At 56.3% G+C, this 23,140-nt stretch overlaps 2 protein-coding genes across 2 annotated transcripts in view; one reads left to right on the top strand and one right to left on the bottom strand.

Annotated features, from left to right (window-relative positions):
- The window catches only part of ATXN2 (ataxin 2), a gene marked incomplete at its 5' end in the record, with an annotated part of 35,011 nt that extends 33,874 nt beyond the window's left edge, over positions 1–1,137 (top strand). The window contains one exon of the mRNA XM_084272051.1: positions 486–1,137. Within this exon, the coding sequence (XP_084128177.1) occupies positions 486–514 (29 nt within the window). The 3' untranslated portion in view covers positions 515–1,137. The remainder of the gene's footprint in view (positions 1–485) is intronic.
- A 5,214-nt stretch (positions 1,138–6,351) lies between these two features.
- SH2B3 (SH2B adaptor protein 3) lies at positions 6,352–22,168 on the bottom strand. Its single transcript, XM_084272234.1, has 7 exons — positions 21,401–22,168; positions 9,068–9,169; positions 8,692–8,783; positions 8,483–8,574; positions 8,054–8,268; positions 7,525–7,696; positions 6,352–7,172 (listed from the first exon to the last, which is right to left on the bottom strand). The coding sequence occupies exons 1-7, from the start codon at positions 22,151–22,153 to the stop codon at positions 6,877–6,879; spliced, it is 1,722 nt and encodes a 573-aa protein (XP_084128360.1). The 5' UTR covers positions 22,154–22,168; the 3' UTR covers positions 6,352–6,876.
- Positions 22,169–23,140: the final 972 nt, after the last annotated feature.

Here is a 23,140-nt window from a genome sequence, read left to right as displayed (position 1 = left end):
CTTGGGGGTAGGGCTGTTAGACTTCTAATGACTTAAGGAAAGCGACAGACGAAGTCTAATCTTTTAATTCGGAGTAACATTCTGCAGCTTTACTTTTGGGGGAAAAAGTAGTTGCTGTATGGCTTTTGTCTGCTTTGAATTGAACCTTATCTAGGTTTCTTTATTACTCGTTTCCACACAGCCTCTAAATTTTTATAGCGAACTAGATAACTTGATTTTGTTTCTCGGGGAATGTGTGAGCAGAACAAGGCTGCTTTCTGAGGGTTTAGGTAGGGAAAAAAAAAACCCCATCCGAAGGACATCTTGATATGCAGGGTTTTGTTTTGTTCATTAAAAAAAAAAATCAAAAAAAAGAGAAAAACTAAAAAAAAGAAAGAAAAAAAAGAGGAAAAGTTCAGCTCAGTAGTTGTCCTGTGACCACTTTACTAGCAAACTGTTGTGTGGCTTGCCAATTTATTATTTACATTTGAACTTTTTTTTTACAGTACAAGCCCACCACCAACAGCAGTTGTAAGGCTCATCTGGAATAACTGAAAGGCTGGATACCTTTTGTAGGCCAAATACCCTCCTTCTACTGCTTCTGCCAACTGGAAGCACAGAAAACTAGAATTTCATTTTATTTTGTTTAAAAAAAAAAATTGATTTCTTGTAACATCCACTAGGAATGCTAACAGTTCATCTTGCAGTGGGAGAGATTCGGACTGAGTAGAGGCATTTAGGAACTTGTGGGCTATTCCATAATTCCATGCACTGTATCTGAGTCCTGCAAGTGCCCCAACTCTGCTTGCTGAAAACTGGAAGTTATTTATTTTTTAATGACCCTTCAAAGTTATGAACTCATCAGCTAGCAAAAGAAGTAACAAGAGTGATTCTTGCTGCTATTATCACTAAAAATCAAGACTCGGAGATCCCTTTTACTTCTAACTAAACTTGAAACAGGTTCAGTAAAAAGAAAAAGAAAAAAAAAATTCTAATCGTCAAACTGATGAATTATTATTTATAAATCACGTTTGATGAGATAATCACTATCGTGAGACAGTGATGTAACTTTTAAGTTAAAAAACTTTTACTTTGTAGATAATATAAAATAAAAACTTAAAAAAAAAATTAAAAAATAAAAAAAGTTTTAAAAACTGACCTAAGTTTGTGGCAGTGTCTTGTGTTAACGGTACCTGACGGTGAGGTCAGCCCCAGCTTTCCATCCCAACCCGAATGACTGGTTTCTCTTGCTGCCCGGTAAGCTCTGCGGTGGGCCTGGCCTCTGCTGCCACAGGGCTGGGTTCATGTTCTCTCCCCACCACAAAACCGAATCGGTCGTGTTTGACTTGTAAAAAGAAGCCAAAGTTTTCAAGGTCACCAGATCTTAAACCGTTCCTTGTGCTCGAAGCTCTTATCCCTACACTATCCTGCTGTGGCTGGTGTCGTGGGCATCACCCCCAGGGCCTTGAGGTGATGAAATGCTGTGCGGGTCCGTGACCGAGAAGGCCGATGGGACCGGGGGGTGTTGAGTGTGGCTGGCAGGTCCAGGGAGGTTCTGTTCTCCTCTCTCTCTTTTATGCCCTGCTGAGGCCACAGCTGGAGTTGGGTGTCTGTTGCTGGGCTCCCCAGTTCAAGACAAGGAGATGCTGGAGAGAGAGTTCAGCTGAGGGTATAAGGATGATGAGGGGCCTGGAACTTCTCTGGTGGGAGGAAAAGCTGAGAGAGCTGGGACTGTTTGGTCTGGAGAGGAGACTGAGAAGTAGACATCATCAATGCTTATCAATATCTAAAGGGGGGTGTCAAGGGAATAGGGCCAAACTTCTCAGCAGTGCCCAGCAACAGGATAAGGGGCAATGGGGACAAACTGGAGTGTCCATCCCCACGGGAGGAAAAGCTCCATCACTCTGCAGGTTCCTGAGCCCTGGGACAGGCTGCCCAGAGAGGTTGGGGGGATCTCCTGGGGACATTCCCAAGCCTGTGATCCTGGACACTGTATGACCTGCTTGAGGTGACCCGGCTTTAGCAGGAGGTTGGACTGGGTGATCTCCAGAGGTCCTTCCAATCCCCACTAGTCTGCAATTGTGTGAACCCATTGGTGCTGGAGGAGCAGGAAAGGAAGAAGCAGGAGTGTGCATTCCCTACCAACGTGACCCTTGAAAGGATGGAGAAAAAGACAGGAGCCTCTGCACGGCACCATGACCTTCAATGTGTGGAAGCCACACGTACGGGCTTTCACCGACACCAGTGACCTCAGATTGCACCTTGGTGAAAAACTCATCATAGGTTCTGAGGTTACGCAGCATCAATTCATGCTCAAGTGGGAAATGGGGGTGGCAGCAAGGCCCCATCACTCAGGGCAGGCCTCTCCTGAGGAGTCTGCTGAGAAGGAGCAGCCAGGGTATCAGCTTTGACTCTCTAACTCCAAGAGCTGGTTTGAGTCTTTCAGCTGATGGGAATTAGTGAGCTGTTAGAACAGTAGCCAGGCTCCTAGAGAGAGTCAGCCTAAAGACCAGAAGTGAGAAACAAGTTCTAAAAACAGTTTATTAAGAGCAGATTTATTATTTTTTTTATATTATGGTAAAATTGCATTATTTGAGAATAAGTTACTTGTACAGTACATACAGAAACAATATATAGAAAAACCTACTATACAAGAATATGTCTGTGCAGGTGAAAAGTAGAACTTTCTGGATCAATCGTCCTGCTAAAGGCTGAGTTAGAGAACAAGCAGTTGCCTCCCCACCTCTGATCATTGCTGGCAAAGGTTAAAGGCTGTTCAGATTGATTGAGCTTCAATTACAATTTGGAATATTGTACTCAACCTGTTAGTTGAGGTTTGAAGGCTTCCTACGCTCATTAGGAGTAAAGCAGTTGGTCTGTGGGCTGGAGACTCGAGAAGCTTTGGCCCTCACTCTTCCTAGATTTGCCCCCAAATAGTTTTGCTGAAATAAAAAGAAAACCCAACCCAAAACCCTCAAACCCTGGGCAAGGCGATGGGGGTGTCAGTGTCTGGTAACCTGCTCCGGATGCCTGGTGCCAGAGGGAGGGATAGGCCAAGAGATTATAAATGAGGCTTCATGTCATGAGCTGCTTCGGGACCTGTCCCCCAACGATCAGGAGGGTTTGTGGGCAAAGAGCCTGATGGTTCAAAAGAGAGATGGGGGTGAGGGGGAGCAGTTCTGTCCAGACTCGTGTTGGCTGGGTCATGGCTTTGTTACAATGGATCCAAACTGGTGGTCATCTCCAGGGACCAGCCAAGGCTGGGGCCTTCACATCAGTTGCTGCTTCAGCTCTAGGATAAAATGCTCTTTCTGCTCTGGGGAGGTGGCTGGACCTGCAGCACCCAGCTGTGGAGGCTCGTCTCTTCCTCCCAAAGCTCATGGTTCTTCATTAAATACCAACAAAAGCCCACGTCATCCGGGAAACTAAACCTGCCAAGTCCTGGGCCTTCTTCCTGAGATTAGAACATAAAATTTCCTCCGAGCTGCTTACATTCCTAGCAGCCGGGTGGCTTAGTGCTCCGTGCCCGCTGCTGCAGTAATGAGACGTACCTTAACGGGATGGATTAATGTCTGCTGGCAGGAGCACACGTAGGGCTAACCCATGTCTCCAGCCAGATGCTTTCGAGGAGAAATGGGATTTCAAACTTTGCCCTTCAGGAACCTGGAAAATATCCCCCCCCCGACCAAACAAAAAACCCCACCCACCCACTCCCTCATGTCCCAACGCAGCCAGGGGGCAGGACCACAGTGGGAAGGGAGGGGATAGAGGGGTTGGACAGCCCTTAGCTACCCTGTTATTGAGGTTTGAGCTGGAAATAACCCTATTAAATAATGAGAGTGACTTTCCCACTGCTCATGAGCAGGGAGAACAGGAAGTTCCCATCCACCGGAGTTCGTTTGACTGGGGAAGTGGCTGACGGGGTGATAATGAACTCGATGGATATTTTGCTAATCAAGCACAGCGACTGCCATTTAAACTATGGAGAAACCCCCCTTTTGCAATTAAACTGCAGGTTAAAAATACCACAAGCACCTGCATGTTTAGCTGTTGGTGCTCGAACAATATCCCTCGGCCTGCCAAAATAACCCAGCCCAGCAGCATCTGATTTATCTGGCAATAGCAACCCCTCTTCCCAGCCCGTTCTTCGGCGCAGATGCTCCGAGTGTAGGGTGAGTTGGGTGCAACTGCCTCGTCCTTTGAGGAAAAGACACACACCCCCCCACACCCCCCCACTTTTGAACATGGCTGCCTGGAGCTCAGTGCAACTCAAACCGGTTCATTGAACCTCAGTGAGATTATTTGCACGTGCGAGTGTTTTCTGAGGCTCCAGGAACCACGTGCCAAGCAAGGAAAGGAGCTGAAATCTTGCGCTATGCTGCCTTCCCTTCCCCAGCCCTCTAAACACCAGACTGTGGGGAGTTATTTATCAGTGAGGAAGGGAGCTGACTCGCCTGGCCTGAACCAGCCCCAGCTATACACTGCCATTCGCTGCAGCCTTTGGGGGGGAGGGGGGGAAAATGGGATGTGGATACACAGCTGAGGACAGGGCTGCCTTTGTTTCCCCAGCAGCCTCCATGGGTTTGGCAGCACTGGAGGTGTGACCGACCAGTGCAAGTTGCTCTTAATGCTCCAATTTCAAGACCGAGTGTGTAGCGGTGCTGGGAAATGCTGGTGCCCGGTGAAATACAGGATTTGTCCCCGTGCACCCGCTTCCAAGTTGTTTTAAACAGAAAAAGGGAGCAGAGAGGGGAGATTTTGCCTGCTCTAGCTCATGGAGACAGCGTGGGGGGCAAGAGGTGGGGGAGGCACAAAATGCAAATCCCACGTGGTTTCTTCAACTGATGGTATCCCGTTTCTCCCAGTCCTTGTCTTTCTGCTACCACTTCCAAAGTAAAAAAATAACTTTTAAAAGCAGATTTGCTCTTGGAGCTGCTCCCTGGCCAGTGTTTGGTCCCCAGCTGTTTTAGCCCTGCCTGGTCCTGGCTCCTGCCTGCGCTCCATCGGCCCAGCCCAGCCACGCTGTGACCTTCAGCTCCTGACCTTGAGCAGAGCTCAGCTCTGTGGGCTTTGGCTTAACAGCAAAGCCCAGCCTAAAAGCTGGTTTATTCGTGGGGGTTTTTTTGTTTTCCTTTTCTTTGGCAAACTCCCTGCCTTGGCCCCAATGAGGTTTTTTTTTGTTTGCTTTGCTTTCCTATCAGTCCCTAGCTGCTAACGCTGCCGGGGGCTCCCCACCCCAGGGGGGAAGTAAAGAGAAAAAGGTTTTCTTGTAAGGCAATTTCAAGGCAAGTTTGGCATCTGAAAGGGCAGGGAGCACCGTGCAGGCTGCGCTGAGAAATCTGGAAGTTGAATGCTGTGAACATCCCCCCCGCCACGTCCTGCATGTCGCAACAGCTCCGTCCCCTTCCTTATTCTTAAAATAACGTCAGCTTCTAAGAAACGGTTCTTCTCTCGGCACGGCCACGCCGGCTGCCCCAGGTAAAGCAGCACCGTGGGCTTGGTGGTACCAACGGCTGCAGAACCAGAAACCTGCAGCAGAGGTTGGGATACGGCTGCGCTCCTGGATCCGGGGCCGCTCGACAAGGTGCCTTCACTGGGGACGGGGACATCCAAGCCCAAGGATGTGTAGGGGGTTCCCATGTTAAGTTTGCATGTGGCCCTCGAGCTGCCGACCCACCGGGCTCCTCTGCCTAAGGCACATTGCAGGGGAGGGTGCTGCCCCTCTGAAGGCTTTGCAGGGGGGGGAGGCTGGAAGAGGCTTTTCCTCCCCCCCTCCTTGCGAGAGGTTGTTGCATAGCTTTAAATACCACCAAACCCTCAGTTACACAGTGTTGGAGGGAGGAGAAAGGTTTAAAAATGAGGCAAGTGAGAGCAGGCTGTGCAGTCACCTGCCCTGGCGAGGTAAAAGAGATGTTTGGGGGGGGGCGGAAGAAAACAAATGCACTTTAGATTTGTGCCTAAAATGTTTCAATCACCGGGATAAAAATGCCTCCATCGCTGGGATAAAAACACCTCCATCACCGGGATAAAATACCTCCAGTGTCAGGATAAAAACACCTCCATCACCCGGATAAAAACACCTCCATCACTGGGATAAAACACCTCCGGCACAGGAGTTACCTGCTGTCAGTCTCAGCATTAGTTTGGCTAGTGACATTATTAAGGCTGGAGCGGTTAGTGTTCACGTCTTAATTAGCAGGGCTCTGGCTGGCACAGGGAGGGGCTGCAAGGGTGTTAGTTAAAAAAAAAAAAATTAAAAAAATAAAAAAGAGATAAGCCAGTCTTTTTGCTATATCTAAAAATAAACCCCAAACTCTGGTCACCCTCATCATTTTCACCTGACATGGGAGCTCAGCTCTGGCAGGTCAGGGTTTGCTGGAGGGTTTGGCAGGTGCTGGGGCAGGAAAGATGGGATGGGGCTCGCCTTCTCCTGCACACAGCCCAGAGCAGCAATGGTTGGATGAATTTATAATCTGCTTTTTTTGTCCTTTTCTCCTTTTCTTTCCCCCCTTTTTTCCCCCTTTCTCCAATTAACACGGGTGTAACGAACGCCAAGACCTCCGGTTCCTTCGCTGGGCGCTGTCGCGTCAGGGACAGGCGGGAGACCGAGCCCGAGGGAGTGATGCAGGGACACGGGCAGGAGCGGTGTGTGTAAACAGTAACAAAAGAGCTTTGATAATAACAACAAAAAATTAAAATAAAAGGCCCTTTAACAGGCCAAAGAGAGGGAGCACACCCGTACTGGAGTGAAAAATTACCCCCTTCCTTGCAAAAATACAATAATCATCCCTAACCAGAAGGAAGAAACTAGGTACATTCTTTCCCTCCATGGGATACTCAGAAAGTGTCTAGGGTTCCTCCACCTGAAAGTGCATCCCAGTGCCGGCGCGGCGCCCGTCAGAGCGGTGTGTACTGGTTGTCGATGGCGCGGACGTGGCCCCGGCCTGGTGCCTCCGCCTCGTAGTCCGAATCGCGGTGCCGGGGGCTGGGGACCACAGCCGCCCCACTCGGGCGCAGGGTCTGGGCCAGCTCAGCCGGCGACGGCACCAGGTGGAAGATCTGTTCCGGTGGGGGACCCGGGGGTGTCTCGTCGGGACCACGGGGACAGGAGGAGCCGGCAGGGGTGAAGCTGAATTCAGGGCTCCAGCTGGGAACAGGCAGGGGAAGAGGGACCGTGCTGCCAGAGCCGGGAGCTGTGGGCAAAGGGGAGAGAGGTTGGGCAGGTGGGTGAGATGCTCCCGCACCCCCGTTGTCCCTGCTGCGGGTGTTGGGGTTGGGGTGTGGGGCGCATCCCGTGCCCTCGCTGGCTGGGAGCAGCCAGCGGTTTGGGGCAGCTTCTCCTTTCTCAAAAGAGGAAGCTGGGAGCTCGGGAGTCACCTTTTGTGCCACTGCCTGGGCACTTCCACTTCCCCCCACCCCACGTGCAGGGCTCAGCCCAGCCTCGGGACATCCGCATCCACCCTGGGGACCCTCTTGCCAGGACAGGGACCCCTTCCTCATCCTTGCATCCCACGGGAATGCCCCTGTCCTTCCATGCCTACGTACCTTGTGGCTGGGGCAGGACAACGACGTAGCTGGACAGACGGACATCGCAGGCTGTCCCACACTCCAGCGGGATGGGGTAGCGATGGAAGTGGTGCAGCATCTCGATGATGGAGGAGAAGCGAAGGTGCTGGACGCGGCACTGGCCCCGCTCCGTCAGCGCCAGCCGCAGGTGCTGTGGGGGGAGTGCAGCCCAGTTTGAACCTTCTGCCCTCCCACTTGCTGGGTGAGAGGACAGGGGGACATGGGGAAGTGTTTTGGCAGGGTGGGGGGGGGCACATAGACACAAATGGCTGCATTCCCAGCCCGCAATGTGCTGCTCGTTGCACGGGGGGGGTTTGTCCCCCTCCCAACCAAGACCAGGGCTGGGGCTGCCGCCCCGCTGCAAGCACTGGGACAGGGGCCAGGCAAGGAGAGCATCTCTCTGGGGTGGGATGCAACAGGACAGGGACTCTGCCATGGTGGGGGTGCTGCCCAAGGGGCTCCCATGAGATTATCCTCCCCCTCACCCCAGCCCCTCTCCCGCCTGTACCTTTGCTCTGCCCTGGAAGTTGAAGGTGAGCACGTACTCGCCGCGGCGGGTCTCGCTCTGCCGCACCAGGAAGACGCCGTGTCCCTCCAGCCCCCCCAGCTGCACCAGCTGAGCCGCCTTCACACGGGAGATGGGCCCGTGGAACCAGGGGCAGGAGGAGAGGAACTGCTCCATCTTCGGCCCTGCCGCCTCCCCCGGGCCCCCCGGCGTCGCCCCTGATAGCGCACAGGGATGAGTGTCCCAGGGACATGGGGACCCCTGCCCATCACCCCTTGTCCCCCTCCCCTCTAGCTCTGCTCCCCTGCCATGTGATTTGGGGATGCTCAATCAGCCTGCCCACCCATGTCGGGGACCCCACCCCCTTCCAGCAATGCCCCCCCAACATCCCTGCCCTGTCCCCAGGGTCCCCCGGGCATCATTGCTGCTCACCTTGGCTGCCGCCATCAGTGCTGGTGGTGGGGCTGGTGGCCGCAGGGTCAGGGTGCCGGCACGCCAGGAGCTCGGGGTCACTCACATCGGACCTGCCAGGGATGGGAGAAGCCAGGCTGAGCACCAGTGGTGGGGGATGGGAACAATGCAGGGGGACATGGAGCAGCTCTCCCCATCCCCAGGCTCAGGGACACCAGCCAGGCACTCACCCTCTGCGTGTACATTCCCGGATCTCAGCTGTCCAGGAGCTGAGCTGCTGCTCGTCCCCCGCCTCAAACAGGACATCGGTGGCGTCGGTGACCTGGGGGACAGAGAGGAGGGGGACAAGGAGACTTCAGAGAGGGACATGTGCATCCCCCACTTCCCACTCACCCACCCTCAAGGACTGACCCTGACCCCAACTGGGGCAGAGCACCCCCACCCCCACATCCCCCCCCCCCGAATGCCGCATCCGTCTGTGCACCCCCTTCCCTGGCAAGGAAGAGGAACCGAAATTTGGCGCCAGAGCTTTTGGCAGCCACGTGCAGCCCGGAGGGTGGGAAAGGCCTTGGGGCTGGTTGTGGATCTCCCTGGGCTGGGCCCTACCTTGAGGACAAAGGTGTGGAGGTTATCGGGCATCTCGAGGCGCGTGCACCTCCGCACCTCCTGGATGGCGGAGCAGGCAGCGTGCAGCTTCGGCTTGGAGCCCTGCAGAGGGGAGTACAGCAGCTGAGTCCCAGCAACACCCCCCACATCCCAAAACACCGCCCCATATCCCACTGCTCTGCCAGGATGCAGGGGAGCCCGCCTGGAGGCACCAGCAAGGAAATACCCTGCTTTGCAGGGAAATGCCCCCCTGGCGAGGAAATACCCTGTGTGGCAAGGAAATACCCCACATGGCACTGTCGGGATGTGCTGGGTAGGGGGCCAAGCAGCACCCGAAGTGGGGAACCATCTCAGTGACCACCCCCAAGGACCCAGCAGGAGAGGGATGGGTGAAGGAGAGGAGAGCAATAGGGGTTCCCAGCACAGCACTACATGCTGGGGAGACTGTGGGGGAGATAGATGGGGAAACTGGGGTGCAGGTAAGGCATGGGTTACCCGGGGGGGAGTCCACACAGTAGCCGGTGGCGGCATGCCAAAGAGCTGCCCCCGCAGCCACCCGCCCGCTTTGGCGCTGATGCAGGCACATGACAAAACGCTGAGCAAACACTTCCAGAAAAGCTAATAATACCCCTCCCTGCAGCTTTTGGTTCCTCTGTCGCACAGCGAGCTGCTGGCTGCGGCACACGGCGCCCACCCCATCGGCACCACAACCGGGGTTGCATCCGGGCCACTGTGGGATCCTTCAGTGTGCACAGCACCCCACTGGAACCCCACCGTACCGGTGCTGGGTGATGCAGCAGACCCCCCCTCCCCCCTCCCTGCTCAATCCCTGTGGGTAGAGTCGCTCTTCACCACCGGGCAAGACCGGTGTGTGCCAAGCACGCTCGTCCCCCACCCACGCTTTGTGACAACATTTTGGCTGCATCCCCATCCACTCCCCAAAGAAGTCCCCACCAAGAGTTTGGGGACACACACACACGCTCCACACCACACTGATCACCCAACCAAACCATGTTTAATTGGGGTTTGGTGTCTTTTTTTCCATCACTCCCCCCACCCTTTTCCTCCCTCCCTCCCTTCGACGCTCTCGACCGAAGACACGGTGTACTTTGGGGCCGGAAACGCAGCGTGAGAGGGATCAGCCCTTATCAGCGCTGAGCTGTGCCGAAAAGAAAGTTCTTAGAAGTCGCTCACCCCAACACCATCGTGCAACAGGGGGTTGACGTCGCTGCTGCTGCTGCTGCCGGCGCGGCTCGCAGCACCCTCCCCAGCTCTGTCGGCGACAGTGATTGCAGCTGTAATCACTGTCGCCAACGGAGCCGGGGGGGGGTGCTGCGAGCCGTGGGAGAGGTTATCCCAAAGGAATTTTCTTTATTTAACCATTTTTAACCATCCTTGGGAGGAAAACCCAAATCACAACCCTGCAAGGATGGGTTGCAGCCCATCCCGGCTGCTTTCTCTCGCACGTGGGTTGTGACGTCCGGCACGTTTCCCTGCCGATGAGAAGGGTGTTATCGGCACGCATCCTGATCATGGTGTTGGGTTGGGGGGGGGTGTAGGGGGGCTGGGTCGGCATCCTGCTTTTCCTGGGAAAGCGGGAAATTCCAGGAAAAGGGAGTTCGGCGAAGCCCCTGGCGAGAACGTAGATGGGGAGCACAAAGGGACGAGGAAATGATGCAGCAGAGAGATATGGAGCCCGAAAAACCAGACTGGCTTCGGAGAAGTGCCTACCGCAGGCACGGTGCCCCCACCCCCGAACCGCCGCACCTGACCGCAAGATGCCCTACTCGATGGCGGCTGGTACCGAGAAAGGGATTTCTCGGTAACCAAAACTGCACACTCAACACACCATGTGGTTGCCCAGCACCCGTGGGCTCCTTCTCAGCAAGAGAGATGGCAGAGCAGCACCGGGGGGCTGGGTACCCCCCTGCTGCTGACTGGGCTTGAGATGCTCAGGATGGGATAGGATGCTTGGGGTACTGAGGCTAGAGTGGGATGCTGAGGCTAGAGTGGGATGCTCAGGGTGTTGCAGCTAGGATGGGATGCTTGGGGTACTGAGGCTAGGGTGGGATGCTGAGGCTAGGATGAGATGCTCAGGGTGCCGTGGATACAATGGGATGCTCAGGATGTTGCCCCAGCTCAGCCCTCCCAGCCCAATCGGCATCAGCTCCCACCCTGGAGACTTCACCCCACTACTCCTCAAAGGATCCTGTGCTCATGGAGGAAACCCCAGCACAAGGTTAAGCACCTCACAGAAATCAGCCAGGGACATGAGGCTGCACTCCCGAGTCCCCAGAACACGGCTGACACCACACCGCCACTGCGGCATCCCCAGTCCTGACACCTGGCACGTGACGTGTCCTGAAGTGTGACACAGATGATGCCTGGCTCACAGGGCTGACAGCAGCAGGGTCCAGCCCTGCTTCCCAAAACTCCCCTTCCCTGCAGGGGCTGACAGCAGCCGGGCACTGCTGGGGACATCAGACTGTCACTGGGGATGGAGAAGACAAGCCAGCTCTTGGTGCCTGCTTAAATTTAGGGCTTGAGAGTGGCAGCCCCCCCATCCACAGTCTGCCATCCCCCAGCATCTGCAATTTGAGTCTTTGCAAAGGACTGTTCTAGAGTTTAAAAATATGAAGCTTCAGCCAAGCCAGAGCTGTGCCCAGTGTCAGGGCACACGGGACGAACCAGAAGATGGAGGAAAATGCCCCCTAGTCCCACTCCCTGGGGTGAGACTCCCTCCTGCTCCTTACCCAGCACATCCTGCTGGAGCACAAGGCTCAGCCCAGGGAGGGGGGGGGAAACACCCCATGGCACCCACCACCCAACACAGGTGTGGGGTATCCCTAAGGTGTGTCACGGGCGAGCATCACCATGGCACAGGGAGCTGTGTCCCTAAGGGGTGCCATGGGGGAGCATCATCTCAGCACAGAGAGCCATGTCCCCAAGGGGTGTCACAGGGGAGCATCATCACAGCACAGGGAGTTGTGTTTCTAAGGGATGTCACAGGGGACCATGATCACAGCACAGCAAGTTGTGTCCCTAGGGAGCATCATCACAGCACAGGGACCACGGGCATGGCACCCATGGGCACCGCACACCTGGGGAGCACGGGGCAAGCGGGAGAAAGTGGGGTTTGGCAGCATCTGCCAAATATAGGAAGGAGACTGACGCCAGCTCGGTGCTGTGGTCGTGCTGGGAGTGCGAGCTGAAGGTCAGGCCAAGGTCACAGCTGCGCTCGGGCGTTGCATGCGCGGAGCGGAGCTGCTGCGTTTCCTCCTTGCAAACCCCCGGTAACAGCTCTCACTGCTGCTCCTTCGCCCACCACTTTCCTCCCTACCTGTGTTTACGTGAGGCCAGGGCGCGGGTGGCTGCAGACCCGGTGGTGGGGCTGCCCGTGCTGATGAGAACCACCAGCTCCTTTCAGGGTGACCCTCGCCCCGGCAGCCCCCGCAGCCCACCTTCCCCACATGGTCTTTTCGTTCTTTCGTAGGTGTGCGGCGGCGGGGGAATCACCACTCCTCACGGCGGGTCCCCCCTTCCAAACTCCTCTCCAAGGATATTTTTGGATTTCAAGGGGTTGGCTTCAGAAGCAGAACTCCTCCCAGTGTGCCCACACGTGCCAGGAAAGCTCCAGCTGCAACACTTGGAGCTGCTGCTGTAAGGAACGCAGTGCCCTGACAGATGCACTGGGGGCCACTCCAAATGCTGGCAGAGCTTTTTGTTTTCCTTCTGGAGAACAGGAAGGTAGCCAGCTCTCCAGGAGAGCTGCGGGCATTCCCAGGTTTGCCTGGCACTGCTCACGCCTCAGCAGGGTGCTGGCACCCATCGCCCACCCAGACATCCCCAGGCTCAGCTGATTTCTCCCCAAAACACAGCACTGGCTTGCATGGGAAGGAGCCGGAACCAATCTGCCCTTCCCAGCAGATCTAGGCAGTGCCCAGTTCCCAGCTGGGAAAGGCAAGCGGTGGCACAGCAATGATGGCAGTGGCAGGGGTATGATGGCAGTGGCATGGCGATGCCGGTGGTGGCTGGGGGATGACGGCAGTGGCACAGTGATGACGGTGATGGCACAGCAATGACAGCAGCGGGGCCGGCGGGCTGAGGCTGCACAGGGCAGGAGAACGAATCCTTCGAGAGCGGTGGGTGCTGCCGCCGGCCTCTCCACGCGCCGGGGATTCCCCACGCCAGCTCTTTCGCTTCCACTCTGAGTCACGCGGCAGGAGGCGGGGAAGCGCCGCGAGCCCTTGTGCGAGGTCCCCGACAGATACGGGCCAGATTTGTCACCTCCTGTAAATCACAGAGCCCTCTGCGTGCCCCGCACACGAGGAACGAACCTCCACCCGTGCCGCAGCGTACCCAGGTGCAGCTCTAGCCCGCTGGTCCGCCGGTAGACGGACAGACGGACAGGCACTGCAGCAGTGCGAGCACTGGGTTATGCCAGCATAAAAACCCCTCTCCACACATCCCACACCCACAGCCCCGGGGAGTTTTGAGAAGTTTCCCAGGAGCGTGGGGGCACGTCGGCCTGTCCCAGGGGATGCCAGGCAAACTGGAGGGGAAACACATCCCAGTGTCCTGGCACAGGGTAGGAGGACAGCAACAGGGGCATCCCGTGGGGATGAGGAGGGGCACCAAGGGTCATGCTGGAGGGTGCAAGGTGTCTGCTGCACCAGCAGCCATCCTGGGGGGCTTGCACCATGGGTATCCCAGCATACCTCCTTGAGGATTTTGCATTGGATAATCCCAGCATTTCCCCTTGGGAGTTTGCACTCTGGCTAAAGCCAGTGCTCATCCTTGAGGCCTTGGCTTTATGGATAATCCCACCACGTTGGGCGTCTGCAATCTCGGTGTTGATCCTCAGGGATTTGCACCACACTTATCCCAGCACTCAGCCTTGCTGGGCTGGGCTCAACTAATCCCAGCCTGTCCCCATCAGCAGCTCATCCCAGCACTCTGGGATTTGGGAACCCAAATGTTCCCCTCGCATGTCTGCACCACCGCTGATCCCAAGGGGATGGGTCCACCCTGGGCAGCCCCCTGACTCTGGGATCCCACCGATTCAGGCCATTTCCCTGCACACCCTCGGCCTCTCACATGCCTCCTGCACCCCATGTCCACTGCAGGACCCCCCGACCCAGCCCAGCTCACCCTCTCACAACTCGCTCAGCAGGACCCTAGGGTGACATGCCCTGGCCTCTGTGCCCGCATGCAGAGGCTGTTCACTCTGAAACCTACTGACAGCAGCAGTGAGAACCATCACTTCTCTATTCTGGGCATGGGATGCTGGGCGGGGGTTTCCTGCCTCTCTCAAGCAGAGAAACTGGAGAGGCTGTCCACCCTGTGAGCTGGAGCCCCCCCACAGCCCCTGGCCATTACCTCCCCAAAAAGCCCTCTCTGTCCACCCCAACCCCCAGCCAGCACCCTCAACCCAGCAACACCAGAGGGACAAAGGGGTTTCCAAGACCCTCCGTCCCTGAGCATCCCCAGAGCTCACGGAAGGGATGGAGCCATCCCCGAGGGGACCAGGCTCAGCAGTGACAAGAGGCACCGTTGTGCCGGCCTGAAGCGCTGGCTCAGGGGTGGCCAGGGCACAAAGCTCCTTCTGTTCCCATCCCCAGCAAACAGCGACATGAGAAAACACAGCCTGGACCCCCACCACCCCCCTGGATTTTATTAAATTAAACTCACGTTGCTGCAAAACACAACCCCAAGAGCTGCCAGGTAAATCCATCCCCATGGGAAAGATTTGGGGGGGGGGGGAGGGGGTTCTGGCTACAAACACACACCCCCCACACCCCCCTGCCATGCTCAGGGCTGACTGCCCCTCTTTGTGCATTGATAAACCACGGCAGCAACCAGATCCACTGGAATGAAGCAATGTTCCCTCCCCAAAACCCCGCAAATCACCCCCCAAAAAACAGAGAGGCCGGGGGCTCCCGCTCACAGTGGGGTTTGGGAAGATGGGGGCTACAAGCAGGATCTGTAAAGTGGCCACAATCGCCCCCCACACCCCCCTCCCCCTTTTTCTTTCTTCATTTTAGGCCAAACTCCCTTCCCGCGTGGGCTGCTGTAATAATTTCCTGGAATAAACATAGAGCACGGAAAGTAAACAAGGTGTCTGTGTGCAAGGGGGAGCTGGCTGCAGTCAGGGACTGAGTCACCCAAAAGCCTGGCCCCAGAGCTGGGGTGGTGGGGGGTCCAGCACAGACCCCGTAGGGTCCCCACTGTCCCCAGGTTATCCTGGGATTTTACACCAGGCTGGGGTTTGGCATCCCGCAGGATGATGCGAGAGCTTCAAGGGCTCAAGGAGGAATGTTCAACATCCCCCTCCTGCCCCCCCCAGCCCCTGGGTGGGTATTTTGGTCCTGAAGCAGGATACGGCCCTTGCCCAGCTGAAGGAAGCAGAACTTGACCCTTGGCTTTGTTTTTAACATCATCTCAAGACAATGCTGAACATCACGATGCCCATCATGATATGCCAGTCACGGGCATGGGTTGGAGCTGGGAAGGGCTGCACAGGGGAGAGGAGGTGGGGGGGGTCTGCCCCCTCCCTTCCCCCACCACCACCACTGCCGCCGGGATGAATCCATCCAGCCCCTGTGCTGCCTGTACAGGCTCTCATAAATATTTACCTTTGAAAGAAGCAGCAACTGAGCCTTGCAACAACCACATCCTGGGCCATAAGAGAGAGAGAAAAAAAAAGAGAAATAGAAAAAAAAAGAAAGAGACACCCAAAAAAAACCCCACACAACCGGGCATCTCACACTGGCTGCCAGGGCGGAGTGGGACCCAGCACCCTCCTTGCACCCACCCATCCCATCGCAGCTGGAAGGGAAGCGACGCATCCCCTCGAGGTCTTTCCCAGTCCCTTTTCCTGCAATTCTGGTGGTATTTCCATTTCTTAATGCTTTCCTCACCCAAGCAGCTCAGCAGCATCCCAGCTGTGTGCTGGCAGAGGGGTCACAGTGCTGGGGAACAACCCCTCCCTCCTCCTCCAAAAAACCCCACCCAAATCCAGGGTGGATTTTAAAGGATGGGGTTATAAAGAAAGGAAAACCCTCCGAGCCCTTCTCCAAACCCCAACAAGCTCAGCACCCAGGGAAGTGGCAGGTCAGGGCTCCGTCCCGCACCCTTCCCCTCACAACCCAACATCAAGCCCTCGTGAGCTCCATCCCAGCAACACAGTTTCCAAAATAAGAAACTCTGCTCTTCAGCAATTAGCGCCGGGGCTGTGGTTACTCTGCTAAAAGTGTTTTTTCCGTACATGACCAAGGATGGAAAAAGTTGTGGTTAATAAATGACAAATAACCTTTTGTCTCGTTGCCCTCCCCACCCCCCCCTTGAGATACCAACAGGAAAAAAAAAAAAAAAAAAAAGAAAAGAAAAAAAAAAAAGTGGTGGGGGGAAAAAAAGTTACCACCAAAAACTCAAAAAGCTGAAAGGATGCCCAGCCCCACGCGCCTTCGAAGAACAACCAGCCGCACGGCGCCGAAAGCCAAGCGGAGAGGGGATGCGCCGCCCCCCCTGCTCGGTGGTGAAAGTCTGTGGGAGGGTTTCGGTGCAGCTCCAGGCACCTTTGGGTGCGGTTTTGCTTCTCCCAGGGGAATGGCTGTACACCTAAATCCCTGTGGCTCTTACCCGGCTGTGGGTTTCCCACCTCCTGCCCTGGGGATGCGGGAAGAGGGATGCGTGGAGAGGGATGTGGGGAGAGGGGGATGTGGTCCCTGGGGATGCAGAGAGAGAGATGCACATGGTCCCTGGGGATGTGTGGAGAGGGTCAGTCACAGTCCCTGGGGATGCAGGGAGAAGGATGCGCACAGTCCCTGGGGATGCCAAGAGGAGGGATGGAGCCCTCTGGCCATGTGCTGAGTGGACACCAAGGGATGATGCAACAGGGTCAGGCTTGGCTGGAGGATCAAGGCAGCCCCCCTCCACCCCTCAGCCTGGGATTGTTTACTGCAACAAAGAGAGGAAGAAAACGCAGCACAGGCGGTGGGGACAAGAGCAGGAGCACACTCTGTCCATCCTGCTCCCACTCACAGTTCGGAGGACACCAAATGGGATCCAGATTGACACCAACATGTCCCTCCCCAGGCCAGGGTGATGGCAGGACACTGAGATACTTCCCACGACTGGCAAACCCCTTCTCCAGGGGCACCCCCTGCCCGCAGGCTCCGGCAAGCCCCAGGGGGGTTGCCAGAGCCCGCAGGCAGAGGTTTCCTCCCACCATCAGCAGGGCAAAGACCATTTTGTATCTTGGGGTTTTTTTTGCAGGAACAGAGGAACTCAGAGGGCTGCAGCAGTGACAAGGGCATTTGTGCATCCAACTTGGCGGGTCCAGTTGTTAAACATACTTCCAGGTCACTACTAAGAGGAAACATGCTTTGGATTTGAAGCAAAGCATTGTACTGCAAAGGAGGGGGGGTGCTCCAGTCCCTGCCTGGGACAGAGATGCGAACGCTGGGGGGATGGCAAGGCTTCCCAAAATGTGACCTCTCCATCAGGCAGGATGCAGCAGCAGCTCAGCCTCGCCATCCATCCTCAGTGGAGTCACTCAAGGTCTGATTACTCAAATTGGTAACAAAGCAGCTCCAGGAGGAGCCGGAATGGAGATGGGGAATAGGGACCAGAATGTGCCCACGTCCCTCACCCCAGATCTGGCTGACTGCCACGCAGAGCTCCATGCACTGAAGAGCAGAGGGCAGCTCCAGGACCTGCTTGCTCAGGAGGGTGGCAGTTCTCAGAAACCAGCTTCAGGTGAAAGGAAGGGGAAAAAGAAAGAAGAAAAAAAAAAAGAAAAAAAAAAGAAGAAAAAAAAAAGGAAGTCAAAGCAGTCTCACGCTGAGCAGAGATAAAAATACTGCTCCTCCTGCAGCCACAGCTGAAGACGTACGAGCCATGACAGAGGCACCGTGGGCTTTCAGCGGAAGGAGTCTTCCCGGCGTGTCTCGGCATGCCATCAATTTACGGGATGCGCTGGATTTCATTAAACCGCCAGAAAGAAACCAGCACAAATGCAAATCCCATTTCCCTTCCCCTTCCTGGAAAAACATCTGGTCAACAGAAAGAGCTCGGGACACTTCCGCTGCAAAGCGGAGTTTTCGGGGAGGTTTTGGCTTGGCTGTTGAAAAAGGGGGCTGGGGCTCAGCTGGTGAACAGGGCAGCCCCCTCCAAAAAATAAACACACACCCCCCCAGGACTGCCCTAACACATGCAAACCTGTCTTGGCAGCTTTGGCTTCAATTTCTGAAGGTGGAGAGGCCTCAGAGCTGCTCAGTCCCACAAGTTATCTGAGACTAATTGGCACAGTGGAACAGAAAGCCCTTAGTCCCCCTCGGAGAGCCAGGGAGACTGGAAACCATTGCCCCCATACTAGACATCAGAGAATCCACATGGGCTGCACACCTAGAACCAGGCCATGGGGTTCCCTGTTTTCCCTGTGCACATGTATTTACACGCCCATACGTACGAGCATTATTGACACCCCAATATCTCCCTGCTCCGGGCACTCTGTGAGTCAGGATGGGGCCACAGAGCATCATCACCTCACTCTGGCACTGGTCAGTGGTACCACATCCTCATACCCCTGCTCTGCCAAGCACACCAGCAACCTCTGCACATCCCCAGGGTGGGGATCTGGGTGCTCTGAGCCCACCCAGTGCCCCACAGCCAGGTTGTCACCTACTCCTGGGAGAGCTCTGTATCCCGTCACCCCTAAACCCTTCCTCCACATTTTTCCAGTACCCAAGGTGGGGAAGGAGCGATGCCAAAACCGATCCAGCAGCAGCTGCAAGCACAGGAAACCCTGTCTCACCCAACTGAAGCTCCCAAAACACCAGCACATCCCTAGAGAACGGGATGCCCACATAGGGCAGCACTGCAGGGACTGCCAGCAGCTCCAGCACCACTTGCCGGCACTCACCCCTTCATCCAGCCTGCCAGAGCCCCCCAACCCCTCCCCCGCCAGCAGTAAATGGGATTAGGGCTCTTTGAAGCATCCCGCTCCCCTGGATGCCGGGCACGGCACAGGATTAGGCTGAGAGGCCCCGCCAGAGCACACCGGGGCGGGGCGAATGGCTCAAGTGCTCAGGGACCAGCTGGGGACAAAACCCCCCAGGGACCATTTTTATAGTGACTTCTTTAAAAGCATTCATCTTTCACGATGATCAACAGCATCTTTAAATCAGGAACAGATCCACAACACCCAGGAAAAGGCATCGGGAAAGTCCTGTGAGCACCCCAGTGCCAGTGGATGGAAGAGAGGGGATTCCTCCACAGCCCCCACAGCCTTCTCAGGGAGTTACTGCTTATTATTTAGTTATTTAAAAGTAAAGAAGCCTCAGAACACCAACAAGCAGGTCTGTTCCCACTGCTCTAGGGTTTGTCCCCTTGCTGGGTTTGAGGAGTGGGACCCACCAGCATTATGGTGGGGCCACACAAAACTTTCCACCACCCCCGGAATCCAATCGCAGTTACTGGGAAAGCGTCTGGATTGATTCTGCTGTAAAGGAGACAGGATCTGGCCCTGGCCCAGTTAATTAGAAAGGAAGGACCCGCCCTGAGTATATTTGCACAGGAAGCAATTTACTCCGGAGACACAAAATCCAGCGAGGAACATCCCCCCCCTCCTCCTTCTACAGAATTGGCTGAGATACCCCCCAGGAGAGAGGGACACACACACACACACACACACACACACACACACACAGGGTCCCCAGCCCCACGGTGACAGGGACTCACCAGGAAATCTCTGCAGGCTGAAGATTTGCAGCAAAGAGCAGGGAATAACGTGGCAGAACTTGCTAAAGGTCTTGTTTTAAATGCCTCCCCCGTGGGTCAAAGCCGGTCAAGGGCTGTGGGGGGAGGAAGAATGTACCCACCCCCCGGGAGGGCATCGCTTTGCTTGGCTTTTTATTTTTGGCTCTTGCAAAGCCCTGAGGGCAGGTCCGGGCACAACCGATGAGGATGCAGAGGAGTGAAGCCAGCAGCACATTTGGCAGCGATGCCCAAAATAGCACCAACCCACCTCCTCCTCCCCACCAGCTCGACCAGTCCTTGGCACGGGGTCCGACATGCCCAGTGCCATCCGAAGGAGCCAGGACTGGACTGTGCCAGCACCCATGGGTGCTGCTTGGCTGCTGGGAGCACCCTCCAAGAGCCCCAGGGGGTTGCTGCTCAGAGCCAAACCTCCCTGTGCCCCGGGATGGGGAAACATGCTCCCACAGGGACAAACAGCTGCAATCCCTGACCCGACCAGAGCAAATCTGGCTTTTACTTCCAGATTTCACAATTCTGGTGGTGGTTCTTTTTTCTTTTGCTTTTTTTAAATAATAATTAATATTGGAATTGCTTGACAGAAATGGCAGGAACCCATCCAGCTGCTCCCTGACCCCACAACAGCGGTGAGCAGCAAACACAGCCTGAAGGGCTCCTCCAAAGCACAAGTTACTCATCAAAGTCAATCAAGCACAGTAAAAAGAGAAGTAAAAAAAGGAAAAAGGAGCAAACTCAGCCTGTGGTGCCTGCATTAAGACCTGCCATGGGGAGGAACTGTCTTTTTAAAGATTAAACCCCACGGCTCTCCTCCCGCATCACTCCCCGTTCACTCACATCCTGCATCATCTCCGCTCCAGCCAGCGTCTGAGCGCCACAGGAGCTCCCCGGGGCAGCCAAGATCTGAATTTCTAGCCACAAAAGTACTTAGAAAAACAAAATTCAACTCCTTTACAGGTCCCATGGGGAGCAGAGGAAGGCACGGAGCCCAATTTCTATTTTCCCTTCCCTTTCCCCTTGCCTGGGCAAGTAGCTGCCCTGGCTGCTGGAGCTACAGCGCAGCAGGTACAGGGTGAATTTGGGTTTCACCAGACCTGCTGACCCCTTGTCCTGCTGGGACGAGTCCACGGGGCTGGGAACAAGTGGCTGCCAGTCCCTACCCTCAGCTCTGCACTTGAGGGCAAGGCAGGAGCTCTGCTCCTAGCCAGAAAAGCCAGGCTTGGGGTGCCAGCAGGGAGAAACACCATTGCACCTCGGGCAATTGCAATAGCTGACATTTGCATCACTCTTGGCACGCAGTCACAGCATCTCTCACCCCAAAAACGTGAGCCCAAGGAGTCAGCTTGGCTCTCCTCAGAGGTCTCAAATAAACCAGGACCAGCCTCTGTGGGCACAGCAGACGGGAAGCAGTGGCAGCGACAGATCCCAGGCTTGTGCCCAGCCATCACCCATGGCAAGAGACCCTTGCGACCAGGGTGCACCACGGCCCCAAATCCTCCCTGGCATCACCCCACAGCATTGACTGGCCAAAACAGGGAAGAGCCCACAGGTTCTTACCTTGGGTGGGTCGAAGAGCTCCAGCACGTACTCCTCGCCGTCGCGTGTCCCACCTCGCCGCAGCACCAGGCGGCAGCGCTGCCACCGCGTCCCGCTGTCCAGGGAGGTCTCATCCAGCAGCCCGTACTTGAGGAACCCTTCCTTGCGCACCTCGGGGGGCTGCTCCCGTGACAGCCCCCACGGCAGGATGCGCTTGCCCAGTCCAGGCTTGAACGCCGCCTCCGCCTCTCCGTCCCCATCCCCGGGGAGAGCGTCTGAGGAACGGCGTCGGAAGAGGCTGCGCCAGCTCCTGCGCAGCTGGCTGAGCGAGAATGGCCGCCGTGATGGTCCCACCAGCTCCTCTGAGCTCCAGGACTTGTGCAGCCCCGTCGGGGCAGCCTCTGGAGCTCGGCCAGGCTGTTCAGGGCGGGTGTTCGGTTCCACCTCGGCTTTGGTGGCCACCGTGCCCAAGGATGCATCCGTGTGCCGCCGGTGGGTCTCCCGATAATCCCGTGCTGGGCCGGCGGGCAGGATGCGGAGCTGGTTCATGGCAAAGCCCTCCTTCACCTCATGGCAGAAGTATTGCTGGAAGAGGTCAGTGAACTGCACCGAGAAGTTCTCAGCGGCCAGGAGGTCATGGTGTGGGTGCTCGGTGGCGAAGCGCAGGTAGTGCCGCGCCAGCTCCTTGGCGGTGCTGATGGCGTGCAGCTCGCAGAACTCATGCCAGCCCCGGGGATGTGCTGGCGTGCCGGCTGGCAGAGCGTGCCCATTCATTGCCGTTGCTCCAGCGAGGTGGCCGCGCTGCAAGACAGAGCACACCAGGTGATGTCAGCACAGCCCCAAGACCCCGACACCTTCTCGTCCCTGTCCCGGCAGCCCCTGGTTGGTATGAGCACGCCACGCTGGATATACACCTGCAAGGTGAGCAGCATGGGGTGTGCTGCCATTAGCTTGGCCCCAGGTCAAAGCCACTTTGTTAAGCGGGGCAGAGTGCAAGGACAGCCCCAGTGAACAGCACAGCCATGTGAGCAACCATGATGGCTCATGACCCCATCTTGTGCCACATGCCCACCTTGCAGGGCCGTGCCTCAGTTTCCCCACCTGCAAGGTGAGGTGCGCGCGGGTCCCAGTGCAGGGCGTCTGCGCAGCTTCCTGCCAGCACAGCTGCCTGCAGCTGCCTGCCGTCCCATGGGGACGCGGCCGGGCCGCATCCGCTCGCCTCCTGCCAAGGCTTCGCAGCGCCAATGGGTTTCCCTCCAGGGACCTGTTTCAACGGAGCTGATAAAACTGGAGTGGGGGTGGGAGGGGGGAGGAAACGGCATGAAAAGCTACAGAAATCCAGGGATGGAGCTGCGTCTCCAGCCGGATCCAGCCAGCCCCACCAACGGGGGTGAGAACACATCTTGGGGGGTGGGATGCTCCACTGCCTGCCGGACTTGGGGCTCTGGCAAACCCTGCTGTTATCTCTGCCCGGAGCAGATTTTGCTGCCAGGCCAATCAGATGGCGCCCATGCAATCGCCCCAGCGTGCCCGGCTGAGCGCAGCGGCATCGTTCCCCACGGCTGGCCCAGCTGCATCGCGCTGCTTACCACCGAACCTCGTGCTCGCCCGCGGCACTTATCGGGGCCGTGCACTCTGTTCAGGCAGGAAACATTGGCCAAACCCACCCGGATCCTGCTGCGCCAGCCAGAGAGAGCCGCCAACTCCTTGAAACTCCGGCCACTCGGCAGCAGCTCCCCAGCTGCCAGGAGGGAACGAATA

Source organism: Gallinula chloropus, assembly GCF_964237585.1.
Source record: "Gallinula chloropus genome assembly, chromosome: 17".
Lineage (NCBI taxonomy): Eukaryota > Metazoa > Chordata > Aves > Gruiformes > Rallidae > Gallinula > Gallinula chloropus.
Note: the sequence above shows the minus strand (reverse complement) of the source record. Positions and strands in the feature narration are given on the sequence as shown.

Excerpts from the sequence above, each read along its gene's own strand:
- SH2B3 (XM_084272234.1), bottom strand. The coding sequence starts at position 22,153 with ATGAATGGGCACGCTCTGCCAGCCGGCACGCCAGCACATCCCCGGGGC. Across the intron at positions 8,575-8,691 it reads CGGGAATGTACACGCAGAGG|GTCCGATGTGAGTGACCCCG; the intron begins GTGAGTGCCTGG and ends CATCCCTGGCAG. Across the intron at positions 8,269-8,482 it reads CACTGATGGCGGCAGCCAAG|GGGCGACGCCGGGGGGCCCG; the intron begins GTGAGCAGCAAT and ends GTGCGCTATCAG.